This window comes from Loxodonta africana, chromosome 8, assembly GCF_030014295.1.
Source record: "Loxodonta africana isolate mLoxAfr1 chromosome 8, mLoxAfr1.hap2, whole genome shotgun sequence".
In the NCBI taxonomy this organism is placed as follows: Eukaryota; Metazoa; Chordata; class Mammalia; order Proboscidea; family Elephantidae; genus Loxodonta; species Loxodonta africana.
Genome location: NC_087349.1, coordinates 16,234,272 through 16,259,123, shown reverse-complemented (window position 1 = coordinate 16,259,123; position 24,852 = coordinate 16,234,272). Strand labels below are relative to the sequence as shown.

The 24,852-nt window shown below is 39.5% G+C and overlaps 1 protein-coding gene across 6 annotated transcripts in view; it reads left to right on the top strand.

Annotated features, from left to right (window-relative positions):
• The window catches only part of EXOC4 (exocyst complex component 4), an 831,013-nt gene that overhangs the window by 61,894 nt on the left and 744,267 nt on the right, over window positions 1–24,852 (top strand). For all 6 annotated transcript variants that reach the window (XM_003420870.4, XM_064289703.1, XM_010600447.3 and 3 more), the window contains exon 5: window positions 7,490–7,599. In XM_003420870.4, the coding sequence (XP_003420918.1) occupies window positions 7,490–7,599 (110 nt within the window). The remainder of the gene's footprint in view (window positions 1–7,489; window positions 7,600–24,852) is intronic.

The following is a 24,852-nucleotide window of genomic DNA, read 5'->3' as shown; positions in this document are numbered from 1 at the left end:
CAACTTTGCGTATTGCTTGACCATGGGATTCCATTTCTAGGCTCACATCCTACAGAAAATAGCACCCCTTTGTACAAATATATGTAACAGTATTCATTTCAACATCTTTGATAAGAACAACAACAACAAAAAGCACAACGCCTTAAATGTTTATCAAGAGGAGTGTGGTTAAATGGATTATGGCATACCCGTGGACTGTAACACTTGAGCTTAGAGCAAATGGAGAAGATCTCTATGTGCTGATAGGGAGATTTCTAAATGTACTATTGAGTCAAAAAAGAAAGTTGAAAAACTACATGTATAGTATGAGCCAATTTGTGTAAGAATTGAGATGATAAATATTTAAATATATGTCCTATATAAAATATAGATATAAATGCTTGTTAAAAAATAAGCTTGTTAGTGCTTAGAAAATTCCTGGATTGACAGTGTAAAAAAACCAATAAAAACAGTTACCCATGGGAAATGGAAAAGGGTGGTGGAGAATAGGAAAGGACTTACTTTATACCCTCTACACTGTGAACTTACTCGTCATGAGCATCTATTACTTTAATAATAAATATTGTTAAAGATGATACTTTTGAAGATTTTTTTAATGACTTGGGAAAATGTTTAGGCTATATTGTTGAAGGGAAAAACCAAGGGAAATTGTAACCCTCATTCATTGCTTGGTGGGATTGTAAAATGATGCAGCCACTATGGGAAAGTTTAGAGGTTCATCAAAAAGTTAAACACAAAATTACCAGATGATCCAGCAATTCCACTCCTGGGTATATACCCAAGAGAACTGAAAGGAGGAATGCAAACAGATACTTGTACACCAGTGTTCATTGCGGAACCATGCACCAAAGCCAAAATATGGAAACAACCCAATTGTCCATCAACAGATGAATAGTTGAACAAAATGTGGTATATACATACAATGGAATATGACTCAGCCATAAAGAGAAATGAAGTTCTGATACATGCTAAGTACATGGATGAACCTTGAAAACATTATGCTGAGTGAAATAAGTCAGGCACAGAAGGGCAAATATTATATGATTCTACTTACATGAAGGATGGCACAGGACCTGGCAATATTTTGTTCTGTTGTACACAGGGTTGCTTTGAGTTGGAACTGACTCGATGGCACCTAACAACAACAACAACTTATATGAAGTATCTAGAATAGGCGAATAAATAGAGACCAGAGTTTCTTGGTGGTTACTAGGGGCGGGAGGGAGGGGGAGAGAGGGAGACATTGCTCAGGGGGCACCGAGCTTCTGTTAAGGGTGATGGAGACACTTGGAAACAGACAGTGGTGATGGTGGCCCAACCTGATGAGCTTAATTAACGTCGCTGAATCGTTGAAATGGCGAACGTTTTGTTGTATGTATACTTATTATATAAAAACCCCCACTCCATGCACGGTGACCCAAGGAATGTGAAAAACGAGCCTGTGTGCATTTTTGTAGTATATGTGAGCGTGTGTGTGTGTGCATGTGTGTGTGTTAGGAAGAAAGAGAGAGATGGACAGACAGAAACTCCTTTTTGTAAAATGCTTTGGAAGGCATACCAAAATAATGTTAGTGGATTATATTTTATTTCACATTTTCAATGAAAAGTTATTAGAAAAACAGTCAATCCTTCCACTTGTTCCATGCATCCTGGGTTAATACTTGATTTGACCTTGCTTCCTGGGCCATCCTCTAGCTCAGTGGAGGAGAAAATTGTTCAAGCCCCCTGGTCTTTGGTGTCTGTCTCTGGGTGTGTGATGAGTCTTCTGGACCCCATTGTAATATTTGCTCCCTAAGTATTTTGTCTTTTCGCGCTTTTCTTTTTACATCTCTCTGTCTGCTTCTTGTTGTCCTTCAGTTCCTTGTTGCTGTTTTTCTCTTCATTTGGATTTTTAGCTTCACTTTATTTTTTATTCCATCGTCTTCACCCTTTGTCTGTCATTTGAACCAGGACTCTGGTTTACTTTTGTCCTCTCCACACCATTATTCTCTCTGCATGTTCAGCCAGATCGCAGAGCTATGGGGAATTCCTGTTAGGGCAGCTGTTCCTGTTGCGTTATTCAGGTAGATTTTCTTACTCAGAACATATTATCTTTGACAGATATTTCTGAGCTCAGTTTGATTTAACAAACTTTTATGAGTACTTGCTCTTTGACAGGTACTGTGCCAGCTGTTAGGGTCGTAGAGCTGAATGTATTAGTTACTAGATTTACAACTTAGAGTTCAGCTCATTTCTGTCATTTTTAATTTGATGATAAAATCACCCAAATGAGCTGCAGCTGCAAATTTTGGACATAGCTAGATGCATTTATTACAAAGTGAAAGAATGGAGAAAAGTTCTAATTAAAAATTTAATGTCTAATAAGCTGTTAGCATTTTTTAAAACAAAACAAAAAAGTAATTATTTTCCTGGCTTGAAATATTGAAATCACACATGTTTAAAAGTAGAGCCTTACTAGTTGGATGGATGGTTAACTTCCAGAAAGGTCTTGGGCTCTGGTGGTAGTGGTTGCTGCTTATTTCTTCTTGGTATAATTTGCTTTGTAGTTTTTCTGTCCTCTACCATATGATTTTTAAATAGCAGACGGCATTCACTCACAATGTACAATTAGTAATTTTGGGGGACTATCTTATTATCTTATCTTATTATCTTATACTAAATTGAAGAGCAAAGATGTCACCTTGAAGACTAAGGTGCACCTGACCCAAGCCATGGTATTTTCAATCGCATCATATGCATGTGAAAGCTGGACAGTGAATAAGCAAGACCGAAGAACAATTGACACCTTTGAATTGTAGTGTTGGCGAAGAATATTGAGTATATACCATGGACTGCCAAAAGAACGAACAAATCTGTCTTGGAAGAAGTACAACCAGAATGCTCCTTAGAAGCAAGGATGGCGAGACTGTGTCTTACATACTTTGGACATGTTGTCAGGAGGGATCAGTCCCTGGAGAAGGACATCATGCTTGGCGGGGTACAGGGTCAGCGGAAAAGAGGAAGACCCTCAACGAGGTGGATTGACACAGTGGCTGCAACAATGAGCTCAGGCATAACAACGATTTTAAGGATGGCTCAGAACCGGCCAGTGTTTCGTTCTGTTGTGCATGGGCTCGGTATGAATTGCAACTGACTTGACAGCACCTAACAACAGCAACGCATCTTATACTAAAAAGGAGCTGTGGTGATGCAGTGATTAAAGCGCTTGGCAGCTAACTGAAAGGCCAGCAGTTTGACCCTACCAGCCATTCCATGGGAGAAAGACCTGGCCATCTGCTTTCGTAAAAATGGCAGCCTAGAAAACCCCATGGGGCAGTTCTAGTCTGCCCTATAGGGTGTTTGGGTTAGAGTTGACTTGATGGCAACTGGTATCTTATGCTAAGGACTGTAAGGTGGGGTCAACGATCAACACATCTGCTAACCAAAATGTTGGAAGTTTGAATCCACTCAGAAGTGGCTTGAAAGAAAGGCCTGGTGATGTACTTCTGAAGAACCAGCCAGTGAAAACCCTGTGAAGTACAGATCTGTTCTGACACACGTGGGGTCGCCATGAGTCAGGGCTGACCCAGCAGCAGCTTCTTTGGTTTGGCCTGGCCTTATACCAGGAGGAGTTGTAGTTAACACCACTACGGACATCTTCTTCAACTTTCAGCTGTGAATGGATCTGTAATCACATGTATTTAAAAAGATAAAGTACTCCTGTCAATATTTCTTTCAAAATAAAGTAGTTCGGAGCTTTCCAATTAATTAGAAGCTTGAAAATGAACAATTTAATTTTGATTTCTTTTTTAGTTTTGAAAAATATTTTTTCTGGGAGATTCAAATGCTTTGAGGGTGTTGAGTAATTAATACATTTTCAACTTTATCTCTGATCTATGGTGAGAACAGGCCCTTTTTTCTCTTCAGAAATGGAAGTGAGGGACATACTATATAAATGCAGTATTTTATGATAGTACCTGCTTTTCCATTGAGCTTCATGTTCCTGGTAACTAAATGAGTGGGTCGAGCCCCTTTCTGTTGAACTCTTGAGACTAAATTCATCCATAAAAGAAAAAAATAAAAAATTCAAAAGTCATTTCCAGAGTTACTTGCCTTTGGGTTAGTGTTCACAAAGGAGAAAATTGAAGCCCAGGGGAAAATTTCAGAGAGAGAGAGAGAGGGAGATGAGTCTATGAAAATAGTTTTGCAGTAAATTGACTTTCTAAAAGTTTATTGATAGAGTTTGAGGGCCCCTCTGGCTCTGATAATAAAGTTGGTGGGTTATGTTTTTCTGAGTTGAAATGGCAAGTAACTGTATTTAACTGAAATATATTTTCAGGTGAAAACTGAGAAAATAATTGTAGGTTTTAACCTGAAGTGAATCACGGTTACATCTGTGTTTATAGAAGTGTGTATTGTTTTGAATACATATATACACATTTTGGTGTGCACACACGTGTGTACTCATGGCGCTGCTGCACGTATAGGGTCGGCAGGCAGTAGTCCAGCTATAGTCCTGAATTTTCCTGCTGATCGATACCTTTGTTTATCACTGCTTTAAACATTCGTCCACTTCATTAGAAAAATTATTATAAATGAATTATATGTTTTTTCTATCATTTGAAGTTGAAACTACTTTTTTTCTTAATTGCTCAGTAAACAAACAAGCGAACAAAAAACCCGAGAAAATCCCACACCCGCTGCTGTGGAGTCGGTTCCCACTCGCGGCAGCCCCACTTGTTACCAGGTAGGACTCCTCCACAGGGTTTCCTGGGCTGTAATCTTTACATGAGCAGATCACCAGGTCTTTCTTCTGTGGCACTGCTGAGTAGGTTCGAACCTCCCACCTTGAGATTAGTAGTCAAGTGTAACTAAGGGACTGTAATTGCTCAGTAGCACCACTACGAGCATCAGTGGTTATTCTGACTCTTTGGGCATGTGCATCGAGGGGGCTAACAAGGTGTGTCGAGCAGGTGTTGCAACTGGAGTAAAATGAAGGTAAAAGCAGTTGAGGTAATCAAAACAACCAAATCTGTTGCCATCGAGTCGACTCTGATTCGTAGTGACCGTATAGCACAGAACAGAAGTGCCCCGTAGGATTTCCAAGGCTGCAAATCCTCATGGAATCACACTGTCACAGCTTTCTCCCATGGAGCTGCCGGTGGGTTCCAACTGCTGACTTTTGGTTAGCAGCTGAGTGCTTAACCACGGTGCCACCAGGATTCCATGAAGACGAGGTTGGAGAAAGGAAAAATGAGAGGACAGAAGTTGTGAATATATACAAGATGAAAGAACAGAAATCTGTTATCTAACTGACTTTCTAAAGAGACCAACTGTTGTGACAAATTATCGGACTCGAAGGTTCAGATTTGTAGCTACATTATCCTGGAAGTGACCAAACTAGTAAGAGAGATTAATTTTCATTTTTTCAGAATGGTTCCATTGGCTTTTCTTAAGATAGTCTAGGCAAGCAGGAACCTATAGCTTTCAATGTAGGAAAAGAGCTATGGGAACTGACTGCCCACTCAGTTTCTCATAAATGCCGTGTCTTTTACTTTTGTGAGCCCTGGCGGCATAGGGTTAAGCACTTGGCCACTAACTTGAACCCAGCAGCTGTTCCACGGGAGAAAGATGTGACAGTCTGCTTCCGTAAAGATTACAGCTTTGGAAACCCTATGGGCTCATTCTGTTCTATCGTTCAGGGTTGCAATGAGTTGGAATCGACTTGATGGTAATGGGTTTGGTTTTTTGGTTTTGGTTACTTTTGTCTCTTATACTTAACATTTCACATTAATCTGCAAATGATTCTAACGATCAGAAATGTGCTAAGTTTGGTTTAGCTCATGTCTCAGCCTTACTTGCATCCTTAGCACTGAGCACAGCGCCAAGCATATAATAAACCAAAAAAGAACCTGTTGCTGTCGAGTCAATTCCAACTCATAGCGACCCTATAGGACAGAGTAGAACTGCCCCATAGGGCTTCCGAGGAGCAGCTGGTGGATTTGAACTGCTGACCTTTTGTTTAGCAGCTGAGCTCTTAAGCACTGCGACACAAAGATTGCTTGAGTAATGATTTCCTCTCCCCTGTAACAAGTGAAAGGATAGGTTAGTGACCTCCATCATTGTCCTCAAGGGCTAGGACAGTGCCTCACACATTGTCAGCACTCAGTAAAAGTAACACCCTAAATGATAATTTTGTCCTTCACTATGAAGTTTGTTTTTCAAAGTTTTCTGAAGGAGCATGTTTATTTTTTTATTCCTTTGCAAATAAACACATCCTGACAACCCTGGTGGTGTAATTGTAAAGTGCTATAGCTGCTTACCAAAAGGTCCGCAGTTTGGATCCACGAGGTGCTCCTTGGAAACCCTATGGGGCAGTTCTACTCTGTCCTATAGGGTCACTATGAGTCAGAATTGACTTGACGGCAACGGGGGGTTGTTTTTTTTTTTTTTTCAGCCCCTTGGTTCCATAGGAATGTGGGAGGGAGAAATGGATGTCTCAGTATCACTCAGTGGGATTGGATGTTTTTCAGAGTTGCATAATCCTCCCCTCTCATTTTCATAAAGCTTTCTCAGGGTGCCATCTCTTCGTGCTTCCGCTTTGCCTGGCCTCCCTTTGCAGCCCACTGTGAGAATCCCTTCCCAAGGCAGCTACTGAGGACGTGGAAAGAGGTGGTAGCCATGGCTTTGGCCTCTTTACGCTTGGGGACTTGACTGAGATGTGTATGCAATACAGCTGTGTCCTTGAGGGGAGGTGCAGGTAGTTTTTCCCTTTGCATCATCTACATGCTTGTGCTTAGCAGGCGCTCATAAATGGGAATTCACTTGAAATTCTCATTGTTTCTATAGTTTTTGTGTCATTTAAAATTAATATGTTTATTCTGGAGATTCAGAAGTTAATCATTAAGGTGAGGGGCTAAGCCTTTTTGGAGAAGGTGAAATGGGTAATCAAATACAGAATTAACCTGCTTGAGAGTTTTTAGATCACCTTTTATTGCTGTGATTCTCGATTTGATGAAATTTATGAACCTCTGTTAATGAGAAGTAAATGTAGCAAACCCCCAGAATATGTCAAGAACTCCAGATTGAAAAACACAAGCTAAATACGGTTTAACTACTGTTAGACTTTTATTCGGTTATTACGACTTGATGCCATTTGAGCTTACTTTGTTGATAAATTAGTTTTTGATACAGAGTAAAAGAGGGTACTGAGATTGCTTGGCATAATTTGGTTCTACAGTGGTCACCCATGTGATTCAGAATATACTTACCATAGTTTTCTGAAATGTAACTTGGAAATGAAAAGACAAAATGAAAGTTTACATAGTTGGGACACTTAGAATACTTTAGGCCTCTCTGTGACAGTCATGGCTCTATTGGCAGTAGACTGGGGAGTTGTTGGAAGTCACAGTGTAAAGCGCGCCCATGACAAGAGCGCTCAGATGGGCCTGTACTGTACCTTGAACTGATATTGGAGAATGTGGTAACTGCTGCTGCTTTCCCCCTTCAGCTCCCTCGTGAAAGATGCTTCTCCTGGGCCTCTGATTGATGTCACAAACCTCCCAACTTCCAGGAAATTCCTTGATACCTCGCAGTATTCTACTTCTGGAAGCTCTAGTGGTAAGTATTTAATTCTTCAGCCACTAAACTTCTTGTTCCTGTGCTGCAGTTTCAAGGTTTCTAGGTGGGGAACCCCAGGGGAGCTGGGTGGGTGGTCCTGAGCCAGGCCTGGGAGCCTGTGGTGACTCTTCGTTACCCAAAGGTGGGACCCTTGGAGAGAGTAAGATATACAGTGATGGTGGTCCTGTTGCCTTATCAGAGTTGAAGTATTTGCAGCAGCTGAACCTGGCCTGCCTGCTGAATCCAGCTGTAGATGTGTTTTGCTTGTTTTTTGCCAGTTAAATTGGGTGCTTTTCGGTAGAGTGTACTTTCCTGTTTGCCATAGCCTCTATCGTTCCTGCTAGCTTGCACCCAGCTGCTTCCTGTACTGTCTGTGCTTGGTCCTGTCCTATATCCTGGCTCCTTTGTATCCTCTGGCAGCCCCTCCTCGTGGTGTGCCTTCCCCCGCATCCCCGTGTTTTGGTTATAAGACGGTCATCCGGGTGATCCCGAAAATACTTACACAGTTTTTTTTAAAGAATGTAGCGTCAAAATGAAAAGACAAAATAAAAATTTTGGCATAGTTCCTCCACCCCCAACACCCTTCCCCCCGACACACACAGGTGTGCTTTGATGAAATATCCACAAACTAGTCCCATTTTGTCTTAGGGGCCACCTGATATCCTATTGAGAGGAGAGCCAATTTAAGCAAAATTTAAGGCTCGGGAGGGAGAACGTAGAGTCAGAATGCAGAGGTTTGGGGAGTTCTGGAGTTCCTCAGACCTGCCCCTTCAGAGAGCTCTACTCAGCTGGGCTCAGAGACTGTGTGGGCCTCAGTGAAGAGTTCTAAGAGTTCTCTGCTGTGGCAGCCTTGGTGGTGAGACAGGACAGGGTGTCTCCTGAGGGATGCCCACAGGTGCCTTTATGTGCAGCAGCCAAAGTCCTCAGTGCCTTTGAAAGAAATAGCATTACCTATTGTTGTTGGCTTTTCAGATAAAAATTTAAGAATAGTTCTTAAGCTTGAAATAATGAAAAGGTAGAAAAATAATTTGGACTCAATACATTTTATGTGACAAATTGAAAATGTTTCTTTTTTTTTTTTTAATTAACTTTTATTAAGCTCCAAGTGAACATTTACAAATCCAATCAGTCTGTCACATGTAAGTTTACATACATCTTACTCCCTTCTCCCACTTGCTCTCCCCCTATTGAGTCAGCCCTTTCAGGCTCTTGTTTCCTGACAATTTTGCCAGCTTCCCTCTCTCTCTATCTTCCCATCCCCCCTCTGAAAATGTTTCTTTTGAGAGTTAACAATGTATTGTTGCTGGAGTGTATTTAATTACATTTTCAGATGTCATTTAAATTATTTTAGCTTTATTTAGGCTTAAAATCTTGAAGTTTATTACTTTTATTGTAGGAAAGTATTGGAATTATTTTATAATAGCTTTTCCTTTTACCAGTCTACTAATTAGTGATTTTTAAGAAGACCCTAAGTGCGTATTCTTCTTAGGATACTCTACAGAGGTTTGTACGCTAGCCTCTTTGTTTTCTCCTCTTTTCTAATGTGGTAGTGTTATTTTTTGAGTTTTGACACATACTTTGAGCTGTTGTAGAGCTGTGGAATTACTAAGCAGAAAATATGTTTGTACTTATTTTTTATATTTTACCCCTGCCTTCTGTTGAAATTATCAGTTGTTACATCTTTGTGTTTCTATAATGTGAATCATCACTACTTAGCTTGATTATATCACTTTACAGAAATGTTGACAAGTCAGAGGCCAAGTGAAATACAGTTTCTAATTGTTTGTGAAGAAACTGTAGCTCAGGCTTTTTTGCAAATTAAAAGGGCTGTGTAAATATCAATAAACTGAACAGATGCCAGTTAATGGCACATTTCAGTAGAAACTAATTTTGCTACATCTATTATTATTTATTATTATTTTTAATAAAGTGGCTCTTATTTTTGATGGGCGCTTTTTCTGTCAGGCCCTGTAGTTGGCATTTACTCGGCAGAGTTCATGGCGACGCTGTGACTTTGGCCATGTGTTCCTTTGTTTTCAGGAAAGACTCTTGAAGAGCAGCATGGTAGTTGATGGAGCTGGGACCGTGATGGCTACTGCTTGTAGAGATGTGTACAGACCTTCCTTTTTGTTAGGAGGTTGATTTTCTCGCTGTTTTGAAGACCGTTGATCTTGTGATTTTTCTGTGTGTGACTGAAAAAGAGGTAGTTAAAATATTATTGATGAAGGTCAGTAGTACTAGTAGTTACCACGTGTTTAATACTACGTGTGAAGCCATGTTTTAGGTGCTTTACATGATTTAAGTCATTTAATCATTCAGTGATCTTATGAGATGGGTACTGTCATTAGCCCTGTTTTATAGACAAGGAAACTGAGGCACAGGGAGGTTAATAACTTCAGCATACACAGCTGTGAAGCTTATACATCTGGCAAGCAGCGGAGCCACGGTTTCAGCTCTGGAGCCAGGCGTCAGAGTACGCATTTCTGACTCATTTGTTTTGCTGGAAATAAGCTGGGGATGCTGTGTATAGTTTTCTGTTGCTGCCGTAGCAAATTGCCACAAGTTTAGCATTTTAAGCAGCATGAATGTTTTATCCCACGGGTCTGTGGGTCAGAAGCCAAGTGTGGGTCTCACTGCGTAAAAATCAAGGGATTGGCAGGGCTGCATTCCTTCCTGGAGGCTCTAGAGGAGAATCCATTTATTTGACTTTTCCAGCTTTTAGCAGTCACCACATTCCTTGGCTCACGGCCCTTTCCTTCCTCTTCAAAGCTAACAATGGTGGGTCACATCCTGCTCGTGTCGCATCTCTCTGACTTTTAGTGGCTAAGAGCTACAGCTGCTAACCAAAAGTGCGAAGTCAAGCCATGGATTGACAGACATAAGCAGCCTATTAACAGGAAAATGATTAGCATCTACTTAATGTTCCTACATATTAATGAGGAAAAGAAGTGGTATAATAAAAACCTGGACAAACAGTAGGCAGCTCACCAAAGAGACTCAAAGTGGTTTGTGTCCATGGAAAGATTGGCATTTATCTGATGGGTTACATATCCAGAATATATAAAGAACTCCTATAAATCCATAAGACAAGCTAATAGAAAAGTAGACACAAATATGGGCAGGCAGTTTGCGTAAAGGGGGAACCCATACTAGTAAACGTATGAAAAGCTGCTTATGCTTATTGGTTAATCAGGTATTATTTTTAAACTAATTTTACAAAGGTGGAAACTGAATCCAGAAAGACTGAGTGATTGGTCCAAGTTCAACCAAGATGGTCGTTGTTGGAGCCTAGCCTCATGCTGTTCCCACTCTAAATAGTCAGGGGGATGCATTTTGTAAGCCTTTCTTATTATCTTCATCAGTCACGGTGTTTTCAGGGAAGCTAGTGTCTAATTTAGATGTAGCAATTCAACTGTAACTTAGGTAGAAGGACGGTACAGGTGTGGAGTAAAGCCAGTGATTGTAGGAGAACGTTGGCCTCAGCTTCTGGACTCGCAGGATGCCCCTTCGTTGGCAAGCTCACGTTGGGACATTGTGACTGGCGACTGCCCCCGGGGGACACAGGCATTTCGTTTGTGGCTTCTTCCTTCATTTTATTCAATCTGCTGCTGGGATTGCTGTGAATATGACTGTGATGGGACTGGACTTCTTGCTTCTTTTCTTTTTTTACTGTCTTAGTTTAAGCAATAACAGCTAAAGAGAGCACATGCCAAGTCATTTTTTCCCTCTTGCTGGCGTTTCTTTTTTAACGTGCTTTTTATTTCACAACGTCTTGTTCTGAGACTTGATATTTACCTTAAGGATTTTTGGTCTGATATTTTAAAAATTCGCTCTGTTTGGGATGGGAGCTATGTATCCTGAGATGCATACACATGAAATAAGAGGACATGAAGTTTCTCTTCTTGGCACTCCCTTGTTTAGAAAGTTAAAATTAGATTCTCAGAAATAATGCGATGTCTTTTGAGTTACTGCTGTCCTTAGATCAGAGCCTCCCTTGGCATCTTGTCACCTCTTTCTAAAGTGTCCTTATGTTTGCTTTTAGTGCTCTTAGTGAATATCTTTGTGAATTTCTCATATGCATGCAAAAACTGGACAATGAATAAGGAAGTTTGAAGAAAAATTGATGCCTTTGAATTCTGGTGCTGGTGAAGAACATTGACTGTACCATGGACTGCCAGAAGAACAAACAAATCTGTCTTAGAAGAAGCACAGGCAGAAAGCTCCTTAGAAGCAAGGATGGCAAGACTACGTCTTACGTACTTTGGACATGTTATCAAGAGGGATCAGTCCCTGGAGAAGGACATCCTGCTTGGTAAAGTAGAGGGTCATTGAAAAAGAGGAAGACCCTCAACAAGATGGATTAACGCAGTGGCTGCAACAATGGGCTCAAGCATAACAATGATTGTGAGGATGACGCAGGACCCGGCAGTGTTTCATTCTATTGTACGTGGGGTTGTTATGAAATCAGAACCAGCCAATGGCTCCTAACAACATGATTGTTCATAAGTGGAGCTGAGGACTGTATACAAGCGAGACAAAATAGAATGGTGGAATTAGTAGTTCAGATATTTCTAAATGTAAAAATAAAGCAAGGCCAGAGTTTATTTAAATTAACTTTTATTTAAGATAATTTTTAATTATTTTAAAATTTATCCATTATCATTTGTATTCCTTTTGTTTTAAGAAATCCATTACTACCATGATTTCATGATACGTATCTTTTATAAAGTACCTATTTTTAAATATAAAGTATTATATTATTCATGTTGTATATTTTGGAGCGCACTATAACCATCGCCCTATGTACTTCCCACGAGATTAATAAACCTTAGTATTTGCTTCAGATTCTCTTTTTTCAAGAAATAAAACATTATAGGCACAATGAAGGAGCCCTGATGGCTCAGTGGTTAAAATGCTGAGCTGCTAACTGAAATGTCAGCACTTTGGACCCTCCAGCTGCTCCATGGGAGAAAGATGTGGCAGTCTGCATCCAGAAAAATTACAGCCTTGGAAATGCTATGGGGCAGCTCTGTCCTGTCCTTTACGGTCACCATGAGTTGAAATTGACTTGATGGCCACAAATCCTTCGATTCCTTTCTTCTCTCTCTACCCCAGATCAAAAAAAAAAAAAAAGAAAACCTGTTGCCCTGGAGTTGATTCTGACTCATAGTGACCCTACGCGTTAAACCTGTTGCCGTCGAGTCGATTCCGACTCATAGTGACCCTGTAGGACAGAGTAGAACTTCCCCACAAGAGTTTCCAAGGAGCGCCTGGTGGATTCGAACTGCCGACCTTTTGGTTAGCAGCTGAAGCACTTAACCACTATGTCACCAGGGTTTCCCATAGTGACCCTAGAGGACAGAATAGAACTGCCTTGTAGGGTTTCCAAGGAGCGGATGGTGAATCCGAACTGCCGACCTTTTGGTTAAGAACCAAGCTCTTAACCACTGCGCCACCAGGGCTCCTTTTAGTAACCGTACATACACAATGCACAAAAAGTTGGAAAGCTGTGCTCTTAGGGTGCATGTGTGTATATAGAAATGTTGTGCATTTTAAACTTATTTTCCACAGACTCCTCCCAGCAGTATATAATTTATTTCTCTCCTTCCTTGACTTTAAAATTGGTTTTGTTAGACTTAAACAATTTTTGTAAATTAATTTTTGCAATTCTGACAGACTTTGTGTTTGTAGCTTACATTTCTCTGGTTTCTAGTGGCATGTATATGGACAATTTATATCTCTTCTGTGAGTTGCCTGTTGTTCAGTTTATTATGCCATTTCTTCCTTAGTACGTAGGGCACTTAAGTGTATACCAATCATTTTTCTGTTAATTGGTTGCTTGCCTATAGCTGCCTACAGCTTATCTTCTTTATGTTTTCTTATTATTGTACAGATGTGTTACATTTTATTTTAATGTAGTTAAGTTCATCAATATTTTTCTATATAATCTGTACTCCTGTCTTAAGAAACCGTTTTCTAGTATGATTTCCTAAAATATATTTGCTTGTGTTTTCTTAGTATTTTGTAGGTTTACTTTTAAAACTTAGGTCTCTCAAGCTATTTGGAATTTATGTTTTCATTGACTTCTTTTCATCATTAGTGATTGAGTTTTTTTTTTTATTAACTTTTATTGAGCTTCAAGTGAACGTTTAGAAATCAAGTCAGTCTGTCACATATAAGTTTATATACATCTTACTCCTTACTCCCACTTGCTCTCCCCCTAATGAGTCAGCCCTTCCAGTCTCTCGTTTCGTGACAATTTTGCCAGCTTCCTACTCTCTCTATCCTCCCATCCCCTCTCCAGACAGGAGATGCCACCACAGTCTCAAGTGTCCACCTGATATAATTAGCTCACTCTTCTTCAGCATCTTTCTCCTACCCACTGTCCAGTCCCTTTCATGTCTGATGAGTTGTCTTCGGGAAGGGTTCCTGTCTTGTGCCAACAAAAGGTTTGGGGACCATGCCCGCCGGGATTCCTCTAGTCACAGTCAGACCATTAAGTATGGTATTTTCATGAGAATGTGGGGTCTGCATCCCACTGATCTCCTGCTCCCTCAGGGGTTCTCTATTGTGCTCCCTGTGAGGGCAGTCATCGATTGTGGCCGGGCACCAACTAGTTCTTCTGGTCTCAGGATAATGTAGGTCTCTGGTTCATGTGGCCCTTTCTGTCTCTTGGGCTCTTAGTTATCATGTGGCGTTGGTGTTCTTCATTCTCCTTTGATCCAGGTGGGTTGAGACCAATTGATGCATCTTAGATGGCTGCTCGTTAGCATTTAAGACCCCAGATGCCACATTTCAAAGTGGGATGCAGAATGTTTTCATAATAGAATTATTTTGCCAATTGACTTAGAAGTCCCCTTAGAGCATGGTTCCCAAACCCCTGCCCTTGCTCCGCTGACCTTTGAAGCATTCATTTTATCCCGGAAACTTCTTTGCTTTTGGTCTAATCCAATTCGGCTGACCTTCCGTGTATTGAGTGTTGTCCTTCCCTTCACCTAAAGCAGTTCTTATCTACTAACTAATCAGTAAAAAACCCTCTCCCTCCCCCCTCGTAACCACAAAAGTATGTGTTCTTCTCAGTTTATACTATTTCTCAAGATCTTATAATAGTGGTCTTATACAATATTTGTCCTTTTGCCTCTGACTGATTTCGCTCAGCATCATGCCTTCCAGGTTCCTCCATGTTATGAAATGTTTCACAGATTCGTCACTGTTCTTTATCGATGCGTAGTATTCCATTGTGTGAATATACCACTGTTTATTTACCCATTCATCCATTGATGGACACCTTGGTTGCTTCCAGCTTTTTGCTATTGTAAACAGAGCTGCAATAAACATGGGTGTGCATATATCTGTTTGTGTGAAGGCTCTTGTATCTCTAGGGTATATTCCGAGGAGTGGGATTTCTGGGTTGTATGGTAATTCTATTTCTAACTGTTTAAGATAACGCCAGATAGATTTCCAAAGTGGTTGTACCATTTTACATTCCCACCAGCAGTGTATGAGAGTTCCAATCTCTCTGCAGCCTCTCCAACATTTATTATTTTGTTTTTTTTGGATTAATGCCAGCCTTGTTGGAGTGAGATGGAATCTCATCGTAGTTTTAATTTGCATTTCTCTAATGGCTAATGACCGAGAGCATTTTCTCATGTATCTGTTAGCTGCCTGAATATCCTCTTTAGTGAAGTGTGTGTTCATTTCCTTTGCCCACTTCTTGATTGGGTTGTTTGTCTTTTTGTGGTTGAGTTTTGACAGAATCATGTAGATTTTAGAGATCAGGCGCTGGTCGGAGATATCATAGCTGAAAATTCTTTCCCAGTCTGTAGGTGGTCTTTTTACTCTTTTGGTGAAGTCTTTAGATGAGCATAGGTGTTTGATTTTTAGGAGCTCCCAGTTATCTGGTTTCTCTTCATCATTTTTGGTAATGTTTTGTATTCTGTTTATGCCTTGTATTAGGGCTCCTAGGGTTGATCCTATTTTTTCTTCCATGATCTTTATCGTTTTAGTCTTTATGTTTAGGTCTTTGATCCACTTGGAGTTAGTTTTTGTGCTTGGTGTGAGGTATGTTTCATTTTTTTGCAAATGGATATCCAATTATGCCAGTACCATTTGTTAAAAAGACTATCTTTTCCCCAATTAACTGACACTGGGCCTTTGTAAAATATCAGGTGCTCATATGTGGTTGGATTTATATCTGGGTTCTCAATTCTGTTCCACTGGTCTATGTGCCTGTTGTTGTACCAATACCAGGCTGTTTTGACTACTGTGGCTGTATAATAGGTTCTGAAATCAGGTAGAGTGAGGCCTCCCACTTTCTTCTTCTTTTTCAGTAATGCTTTGCTTATCCAGGGCTTCTTTCCCTTCCACATGAAGTTGGTGATTTGTTTCTCTATCACCTTAAAAAATGACATTGGAATTTGGATCGGAAGTGCGTTGTATGTATAGATGGCTTTTGGTAGAATAGACATTTTTACTATGTTAAGTCTTCCTATCCATGAGCAAGGTATGTTTTTCCACTTAAGTAGGTCCTTTTGAATTTCTTGTAGTAGAGCTTTGTAGTTTTCTTTGTATAGGTCTTTTACATCCTTGGTAAGATTTATTCCTAAGTATTTTATCTTCTTGGGGGCTCCTGTGAATGGTATTGATTTGGTTATTTCCTCTTCGATGTTCTTTTTGTTGATGTAGAGGAATCCAAGTGATTTTTGTATGTTTATCTTATAACTTGATACTCTGCCAAACTCTTCTATTAGTTTCAGTAGTTTTCTGGAGGATTCCTTAGGGATTTCTGTGTATAAGATCATGTCATCTGCAAATAGAGATAATTTTACTTCCTCCTTGCCAATCTGGATGCACTTTATTTCTTTGTCTAGCCTAATTGCCCTGGCTAGGACTTCTAGCACGATGTTGAATAAGAGCGGTGATAAAGGGCATCCTTGTCTGGTTCCCGTTCTCAAGGGAAATGCTTTCAGGTTCTCTCCATTTAGAATGATGTTGGCTGTTGGCTTTGCATATATGCCCTTTATTATGTTGAGGAATTTTCCTTCAATTCCTACTTTGGTGAGAGTTTTTATCATAAAAGGGAGTTGAACTTTGTCAAATGCCTTTTCTGCATCAATTGATAAGATCATGTGGTTTTTGTCTTTTGTTTTATTTATGTGGTGGATTACATTAATGGTTTTTCTGATATTAAACCAGCCTTGCATACCTGGTATAAATCCCACTTGATCATGGTGAATTATTTTTTTGATATGTTGTTGAATTCTATTGGCTAGAATTTTGTTGAGGATTTTTGCATCAATGTTCATGAGGGATATAGGTCTGTCATTTTCTTTTTTTGTGATGTCTTTACCTGGTTTTGGTATCAGGGAGATGGTGGCTTCATAGAATGAGTTGGGTAGTATTCCGTCATCTTCTATGCTTTGAAATACCTTTAGTAGTAGTGGTGTTAACTCTTCTCTGAAAGTTTGGTAGAACTCTGCAGTGAAGCCGTCCGGGCCAGGGCTTTTTGTTTTTGGTAGTTTTTTGATTACCGTTTCAATCTCTTTTTTTGTTATGGGTCTATTTAGTTGTTGTACTTCTGAATGTGTTAGTTTAGGTAGGTAGTGTTTTTCCAGGAATTCATCCATTTGTTCTAGGTTTTCAAATTTGTTAGAGTACAATTTTTCGTAATAATCTGATATGATTCTTTTAATTTCAGTTGGGTCTGTTGTGATGTGGCCCTTCTCGTTTCTTATTTGTTTCCTTTCCTGTATTTCTTTAGCCAGTCTAGCCAATGGTTTATCAATTTTGTTAATTTTTTCAAAGAACCAGCTTTTGGGTTTGTTAATTCTTTCCATTGTTTTTCTGTTCTCTAATTCATTTAGTTCAGCTCTAACTTTTATTATTTGTTTTCTTCTGGTGCCTGATGGATTCTTTTGTTGCTCACTTTCTATTTGTTCAAGTTGTAGGGACGGTTCTCTGCTTTTGGCTCTTCCTTTTGTATGTGTGCATTTATCGATATAAATTGGCCTCTGAGCACTGCTTTTGCTATGTCCCAGAGGTTTTGATAGGAAGTATTTTCATTCTCGTTGCATTCTATGAATTTCCTTGTTCCCTCCTTGATGTCTTCTATAACCCAGTCTTTTTTCAGGAGGGTATTGTTCAGTTTCCAAGTATTTGATTTCTTTTCCCTAGTTTTTCTGTTATTGATTTCTAGTTTTATTGCCTTGTGGTCTGAGAAGATGCTTTGTAATATTTGGATGTTTTGGACTCTGCAAAGGTTTGTTTTATGACCTAATATGTGGTCTATTCTAGAGAATGTTCCATGTGCGCTAGAAAAAAAAGTATATTTTGCAGCAGTTGGGTGGAGAGTTCTGTATAAGTCAATGAGGTCAAGTTGGTTGATTGTTGTAAGTAGGTCTTCCGTGTCTCTATTGAGCTTCTTACTGGATGTCCTGTCCTTCTCCGAAAGTGGTGTGTTGAAGTCTCCTACTATAATTGTGGAAGTGTCTATCTCACTTTTAAGTTTTGTTAAAATTTGATTTGTGTATCTTGCAGCCCTGTCATTGGGTGCATAAATATTTAATATGGTTATGTCTTCCTGATCAATTGTCCCTTTTATCATTATATAGTGTCCTTCTTTATCCTTTGTGGTGGATTTAAGTCTAAAGTCTATTTTGTCAGAAATTAATATTGCTACTCCTCTTCTTTTTTGCTTATTGTTTGCTTGATATATTTTTTTCCATCCTTTGAGTTTTAGTTTGTTTGTGTCTCTAAGTCTAAGGTGTGTCTCTTGTAGGCAGCATATAGACGGATCGTGTTTCTTTATCCAGTCTGTGACTCTCTGTCTCTTTATTGGTGCATTTAGTCCATTTACGTTCAGTGTAATTATAGATAAATAAGTGTTTAGTGTTGTCATTTTGATGCCTTTTTATGTGTGTTGTTGACAATTTCATTTTTCCACATACTTTTTTGTGCTGAGATGTTTTTCTTAGTAAATTGTGAGATCCTCATTTTCGTAGTGTTTGACTTTATGTTAGTTGAGTTGTTACGTTTTTCTTGGCTTTTCTCTTGAGTTATGGAGTTGTTATACCTCTTTGTGGTTACCTTAATATTTACCCCTATTTTTCTAAGTAAAAACCTAACTTGTATTGTCCTATATCGCCTTGTATCCCTCTCCGTATGGCAGTTCTATGCCACCTGTATTTAGTCCCTCTTTTTGATTATTGTGATCTTTTACATATTGACTTCAGTGATTCCCTGTTTGGAGCATTTTTTTTTTTTTAATTAATCTTAATTTGTTTTTGTGATTTCCCTATTTGAGTTGATATCAGGATGTTCCATTCTGTGACCTTGTGTTATGCTGGTATCTGATATTATTGGTTTTCTGACCAATTTCCTTTAGTATTTCTTGTAGGTTTGGTTTGGTTTTTGCGAGTTCTCTAAGCTTGTGTTTATCTGTAAATATCTTAATTTTGCCTTCATATTTCAGAGAGAGTTTTGCTGGATATTTGATCCTTGGCTGGCAGTTTTTCTTCTTCAGTGCTCTGTATATGTTGTCCCATACCCTTCTTGCCTGCATGGTTTCTGCTGAGTAGTCTGAACTTATTTATTCTCCCTTGAAGGAGACCTTTCTTTTCTCCCTGGCTGCTTTTAAAATTTTCTCTTTATCTTTGGTTTTGGCAAGCTTGATGATAATTGTCTTGGCGTTTTTATTTTTGGATCAATCTTAAATGGGGTTCGATGAGCATCTTAGATAGATATCCTTTCGTCTTTCATGATGTCAGGGAAGTTTTCTGTCAGCAGATCTTCAACTATTTTCTCCGTGTTTTCTGTCCTCCCTCCCTGTTCTGGGACTCCAATCACACGCAAGTTATCTTTCTTGGTTGAGTCCCACATGATTCTTAGGGTTTCTTCATTTTTTTAAATTCTTTTATCTGATTTTTTTTCAGCTATGTTGGTGTTAATTCCCTGATCCTCCAGATTTCCCAATCTGCATTCTAATTGCTCGAGTCTGCTCCTCTGACTTCCTATTGCATTGTCTAGTTCTGTAATTTTATTGTTAATCTTTTGGATTTCTACATGCTGTTTCTCTATGGATTCTTGCAACTTATTAATTTTTCCACTATGTTCTTGAATAATCTTTTTGAGTTCTTCAGCTGTTTTATCAGTGTGTTCCTTGGCTTTTTCTGCGGTTTGCCTTATTTCGTTTCTGAGGTCATCCCTGATGTCTTGAAGCATTCTGTAAATTAGTTTTTTATATTCTGTATCTGATAATTCCAGGATAGTATCTTCATTTGGGAAAGATTTTGATTCTTTTTTTGGGGGGTTGTAGAAGGTGTCATGGTCTGCTTCTTTATGTGGTTTGATATCGACTCCTGTCTCTGAGCCATCACTAAGATAAAAAAAAAAAAAAAAAGTAGTGGTTTATTTTGTAATTGCTAACTGAGTCTTATCTTTTTTTGTTTTCTTTCAATATACGTGGATGGGCTACTAGATTGTGCTGTCTTGTTTCTTGTAGCCCTTGACTTACTTATGACCTATTACCAGCTGGTTTGGGCCGTTGCCAGATATATATGCCTGAGTCTATTCACTATTCTTGAGTAGAATCTGATTTTGGGTCATCAAGTGTGTGCTGCACCCTAACACCTATCCACCTCGAGAAGTAGTGGTGATAGTTGTGTGCACCAGATTCTATCAGCAGCTGGGGTTCACACTCCAGGTGGGGCAGGATGCTGACAGGCTTCCCCCGAGTGGCAGTGAGGTAGGTCTGTCTCTATTCGTATAGCACCTTGGTGGGAAGGCTCTGCAGCTGTACCTTAGGCCCCCAGTGCAAGTACCTCTACTGATTGGTAGGTGTCACGCTCCTTAGACCCCTAAGGCAAGAGGCTAGGTGGTCTGGGGGGGAGCTTCAGCCCTCAGTTCCCTGTTGTGGGTCAGTTAGGGCTCTGTTGAGTAAGTAGAGATATCAGACCTGGGAAACTTGTTTTTCCAGTAAATCCGCTAAAAAAAATGTAGTCAGATCCCGGTCAGAACTGCCTTTGCATTGTAACAGCATCCTTGTTCCCTGTAAGGATGAAAGCCCGAGATTTGGATCATATATGCTTGGCTGTAGCTGGTTCTGTATTTTTAGTCCAATTAGGGAAGGATTTTTGGTCCCTGGGTTTTTTGTGGTTGCTTCTCTCAGGCCGGAAGAATGGGTTAGGAAAAGACCAAAAAAAAAAAAAAAAAAAAAAATGGAAAAGCAAAGGCACGGAGCCTGAGCCGTTCTCCCTCTGGCTCAGGAAATTCCAATGTTAATGAAGCCGCCTGGGAAGGGGAGGGGAGGGTTCGGAAAAACAGCAGAGAGTAGCACCCCGGAATATAGCCAAAGTTGCTTGTCTTGCTTGGGATGACTATTTTATCTGAGATTCCCGAGGGGCGTGTTGCCTGTGTGTGCTGGCTGTGTGGAGATTGTCCTCGAGGGTCTGGCCTGCTGAAGCTGCGGTCAGATCCTCCACTGCCAGTCCAAAGCCCAGCGTCAAGGATCCCCTGCTGGGACGCTGCACTCCCGGCTCCAAAATCAGTCGCTGCCTCCTGGGGACTTCTCGTCCCGCTAGTCGTGTTGCCGCGCCACCTCCGTGGACTGGCTGGGCCCCCTTCTAGTGTTAGTTCGGGGGAGTAGGGCTGCGCCCCGTGTTTGTGCCGTGACCAGATGCCGCGTTCAGCTCCCCTGCGCCCAGTCCAAAGCCCGACGCCAAGGTTCCCCGGCTGGGATGCTGCACTCCCAGCTCCAAAACCAGTCACTGCCTCCCGGGGACTTCTCCCTCCAGCTGCATCGCCACGCCGTCCACGCGGACCTGCTGGGCCCCCTCCCGGGGTCAGTTCAGGGGGGTAGGGCTGCGCCCTGTGTTTGCGCCATCACAGATGTCGTGTTCAGCTCCCCTGCGCCCAGTCCTAAGCCTGGCGCCAAGGTTACCTGACTGGGACGCTGGCTCCAGGCTCCGAAAAGAGTCACTGGTTCCCCGTAGTTGTTCGTTCTCCGTCTCTGTCACTCAGGTCCACTCTTTAAATCTGTGTTTGTTGTTCAGGGTTCATAGCTTGTCATGTATGTGATGGATTCACTTGTTTTTCCAAGTCTTTGTTGCAAGAGGGATCCGAGGTAGCGTCTACCTAGTCAGCCATCTTGGCCCCCTCCCCCACTGACTTTAAAAAAATCTTTTTATTTTATTGACGTTATCTCTCTCTCTCTATATATACTTTATTGTAATACAATGTATATAACAAAAACGTTTGCCATTTTAACCATTTTCAAGTGTACAATTCAGTGGCATCAATTACATTCACCATGTACAACCTTCAACACTGTCTATTTCCAAAAGTTTTTCATCGTCCCAAAGAAATACCCAGTACCCCTTAAGCAGTAACTCCCCATCACCCCCCACCCCAACCCAGGTCCCAGTAACCACTAATAAGTTTTGGTCTCTGTGCATTTGTCTATTCTAGATATTTCATGTGTGTGGGATCATATAATATTTGCCTTTTTATGACTGACTTATTTCACTTAACATAATGTTTTTAAGGTTCCTGCATGTTTTAGAATGTATTAGAGCCTAATTTCTCTTTATGATTGAGTAATATTTCATTGTATGTTTCTACCACTTCTTGTTTATCCATTCACTGTTGATGGACACCTCAGTGGTTTCCATCTTTTGGCTCTTGTGCATAGTACTGCAATGAACACTGATGTACAAGTACCTGAATCTCTGCTTTCAAGACTTTGGGGTATATACCTAGGTGTAGAATTGTTGGATCACATAGTAATTCTGTGTTTAGCTTTTTGAGGGAACGCCAAGCTGTGTCTAAACTTTTTTCCACAACAGCTGCACCATTTTGCATTCCCACCAGCAATGCCTGAGGGTTCTAATTTCTCCACATCCTCCTCAACACTGTTTATTTTTTGTCTTTCTGTTAATAGCCATCCTGGTGGGTCTGAAGTGGTACCTCATTGTGGTTTTGATTTGCATTTCCCTGATGACTAATGACTTGGAGCATCTTTTCATATGCTTATTGGCTGTATATTTTCTTTGTAGAAATGTTTTTTCAAGTCCTTTGCTTATTTTTTAATTGGGTTCCTTGTCTTTTTGTTGTGGAGTTGTAGGTGTTGTTTATATATTCTGGGTATTAAACCCTTACCAGATATATGGTGATGACATATTTTCTTCTGTTTTGTAGGATGTATGTTTATTTTTTGGATAACGTTCTTTGATGCACAAAAATTTTTAGTTTTGATTATATCTTTTTTTTCATTTGTTGCATGTGCTTTGGTGTCATATCTATGCATTCATTGTTTAAAGAAAGGTCTTGAAGCTTTACCCTTGTTTTCTTCTAAGAGTTTATGGTTTTCTTCCTTGTATTTAGGTCATTGATCCATTGTTAGTTAATTTTCATTTGTTGTTTTTGTCGTTTTGTGCTCTTGAGTGGATTCTGACTCATAGGCACCCTGTGTAACAGAGGAGAACTGTCCCATACAGTTTCCTGGGCTCTAATCTTTAGGGAGCAAATTGCCTGGTCTTTTCTTCTGTGGAGCCAGATGGGTTTGAACTGCCAACGTTTTGGTTAGCAGTTGGGTGCTTAACAATTGCGCCACCAGGGCTCCTTAATTTTCGTTTACTTTTACAATTTTTAAAATAGACTTTTTATTTGCAAAGTTGAAGAGACAGTACAGAGTCCCCACTGAGGTTTTTTTTTTTTTTTTGTATTCTTAAATTTGTTTTAATGCAACTATTAATAAAATTCATAATATCCAGTCATTACAGGTAAATCTCCACTCTGTATCATTTAACAGCAAATGTACAATGCTTGATTTTTATTAAATTATAGAAGAGAAAGCATAGTTTTCTGAAAAAATACGCTAAAAAATGGTATATAATACCTGGTTTGGGAACTGAATGTTTATTGAAAAGTACTTGGGGATACAACCCACTGAGTTTTAATGCCACTTTCATCATACGTTTTCACGTCTGTGGGTTTTTATAGAGTCTTTTGCTCCACTGGGCAATTTGTCTATCTCTGCACTAATATAATAGTGTCTTAACATCTATAACTTTATCATTTATTTTGATATATGGTAAGAGAAATATTCCCAACTTGCTCACGTTCAGAATTATCTATGCTATTCTTGGCCCTTCACTCTTCCATATGCATCTTAAAATGAGAGTGTCAGGCTCCATTAATAATCTTACTGGGATTTTGATTGTAATTTTATTTAAGTTGTAGAGTAATTAGAGAGAATTTGCATCATTTACTGAGTCTTCCCGTCTATGAATTCAAAATTACTTCTTCTTTTAATTGTTTAGATTTATAAACGTCTGGCTAGTCTTTTGATAGGTGTATTCCTTACTACTTTATTACTTTTGTTGTTGTTATTGTGAATGATTTTTTTAAAAAAAATTTTCATTGTGCTTTAAGTGGGAGTTTACAAATCAAGTCAGTCTCTCACACAAAAACTTATATACACCTTGCTACATACTCCCAATTGCTCTCCCCCTAATGAGACAGCCAGCTCCCTGTGAATGATTTTTTTTCTTCTATTGGACTTTCTGTTTGATTATACTTATGAAAAGTTTAATTTTTTTCATGTTGATATTGTATCTAGCAATTTTCCTGAATTATTTTAAAGATTCTAATAGTTTGTATTTTCCGGGATTGTGTATTTAAACATCAGTGGCTGCAGTTATGGACAGCTTTGTCTCTATTTCTTAAAAATTTTAAAGTTTTTTGACCTCTTTTTGTTTGTTTGTTTATTTTTACGTGGCTGGAGCCTGCAATATAATGTCAAATGGTAGAGACCATAGTGGGTCTTCCCTTTAAAGGTAACATCTCTAAAACATCACCGTTAAGTACGATATTTACTCTTGAGTTTTTGACCAGTTACCTAACCTACTGCTGGGTAAGAAGCTATTGATTAAATTTTTGTTCTTTTAGTTTTTAATTAACCTTAATTTTTAGCACCTTTTTATGAACTAGACTTTATATTTTTAAATTACCAACCATCTATTTTTCTTTCTTATTTCAAACACAATACATGTTCCAATCAATGATTCTTGCCTGCAGCAATTATTGGGTGTTTGCCAAGTTGTGATTTTGTATTCTTGTCGTTCTTTCTACTTTTATTAATTAGAATTCTGTGAGGAGAGATGTCCTTTCTGCATTTACTTATTTATTCAATTATTTTTATCAGTAAGAATTTATGGATATTTAGTTTGCTCTGAGTTATAATCAATTGCTATCATT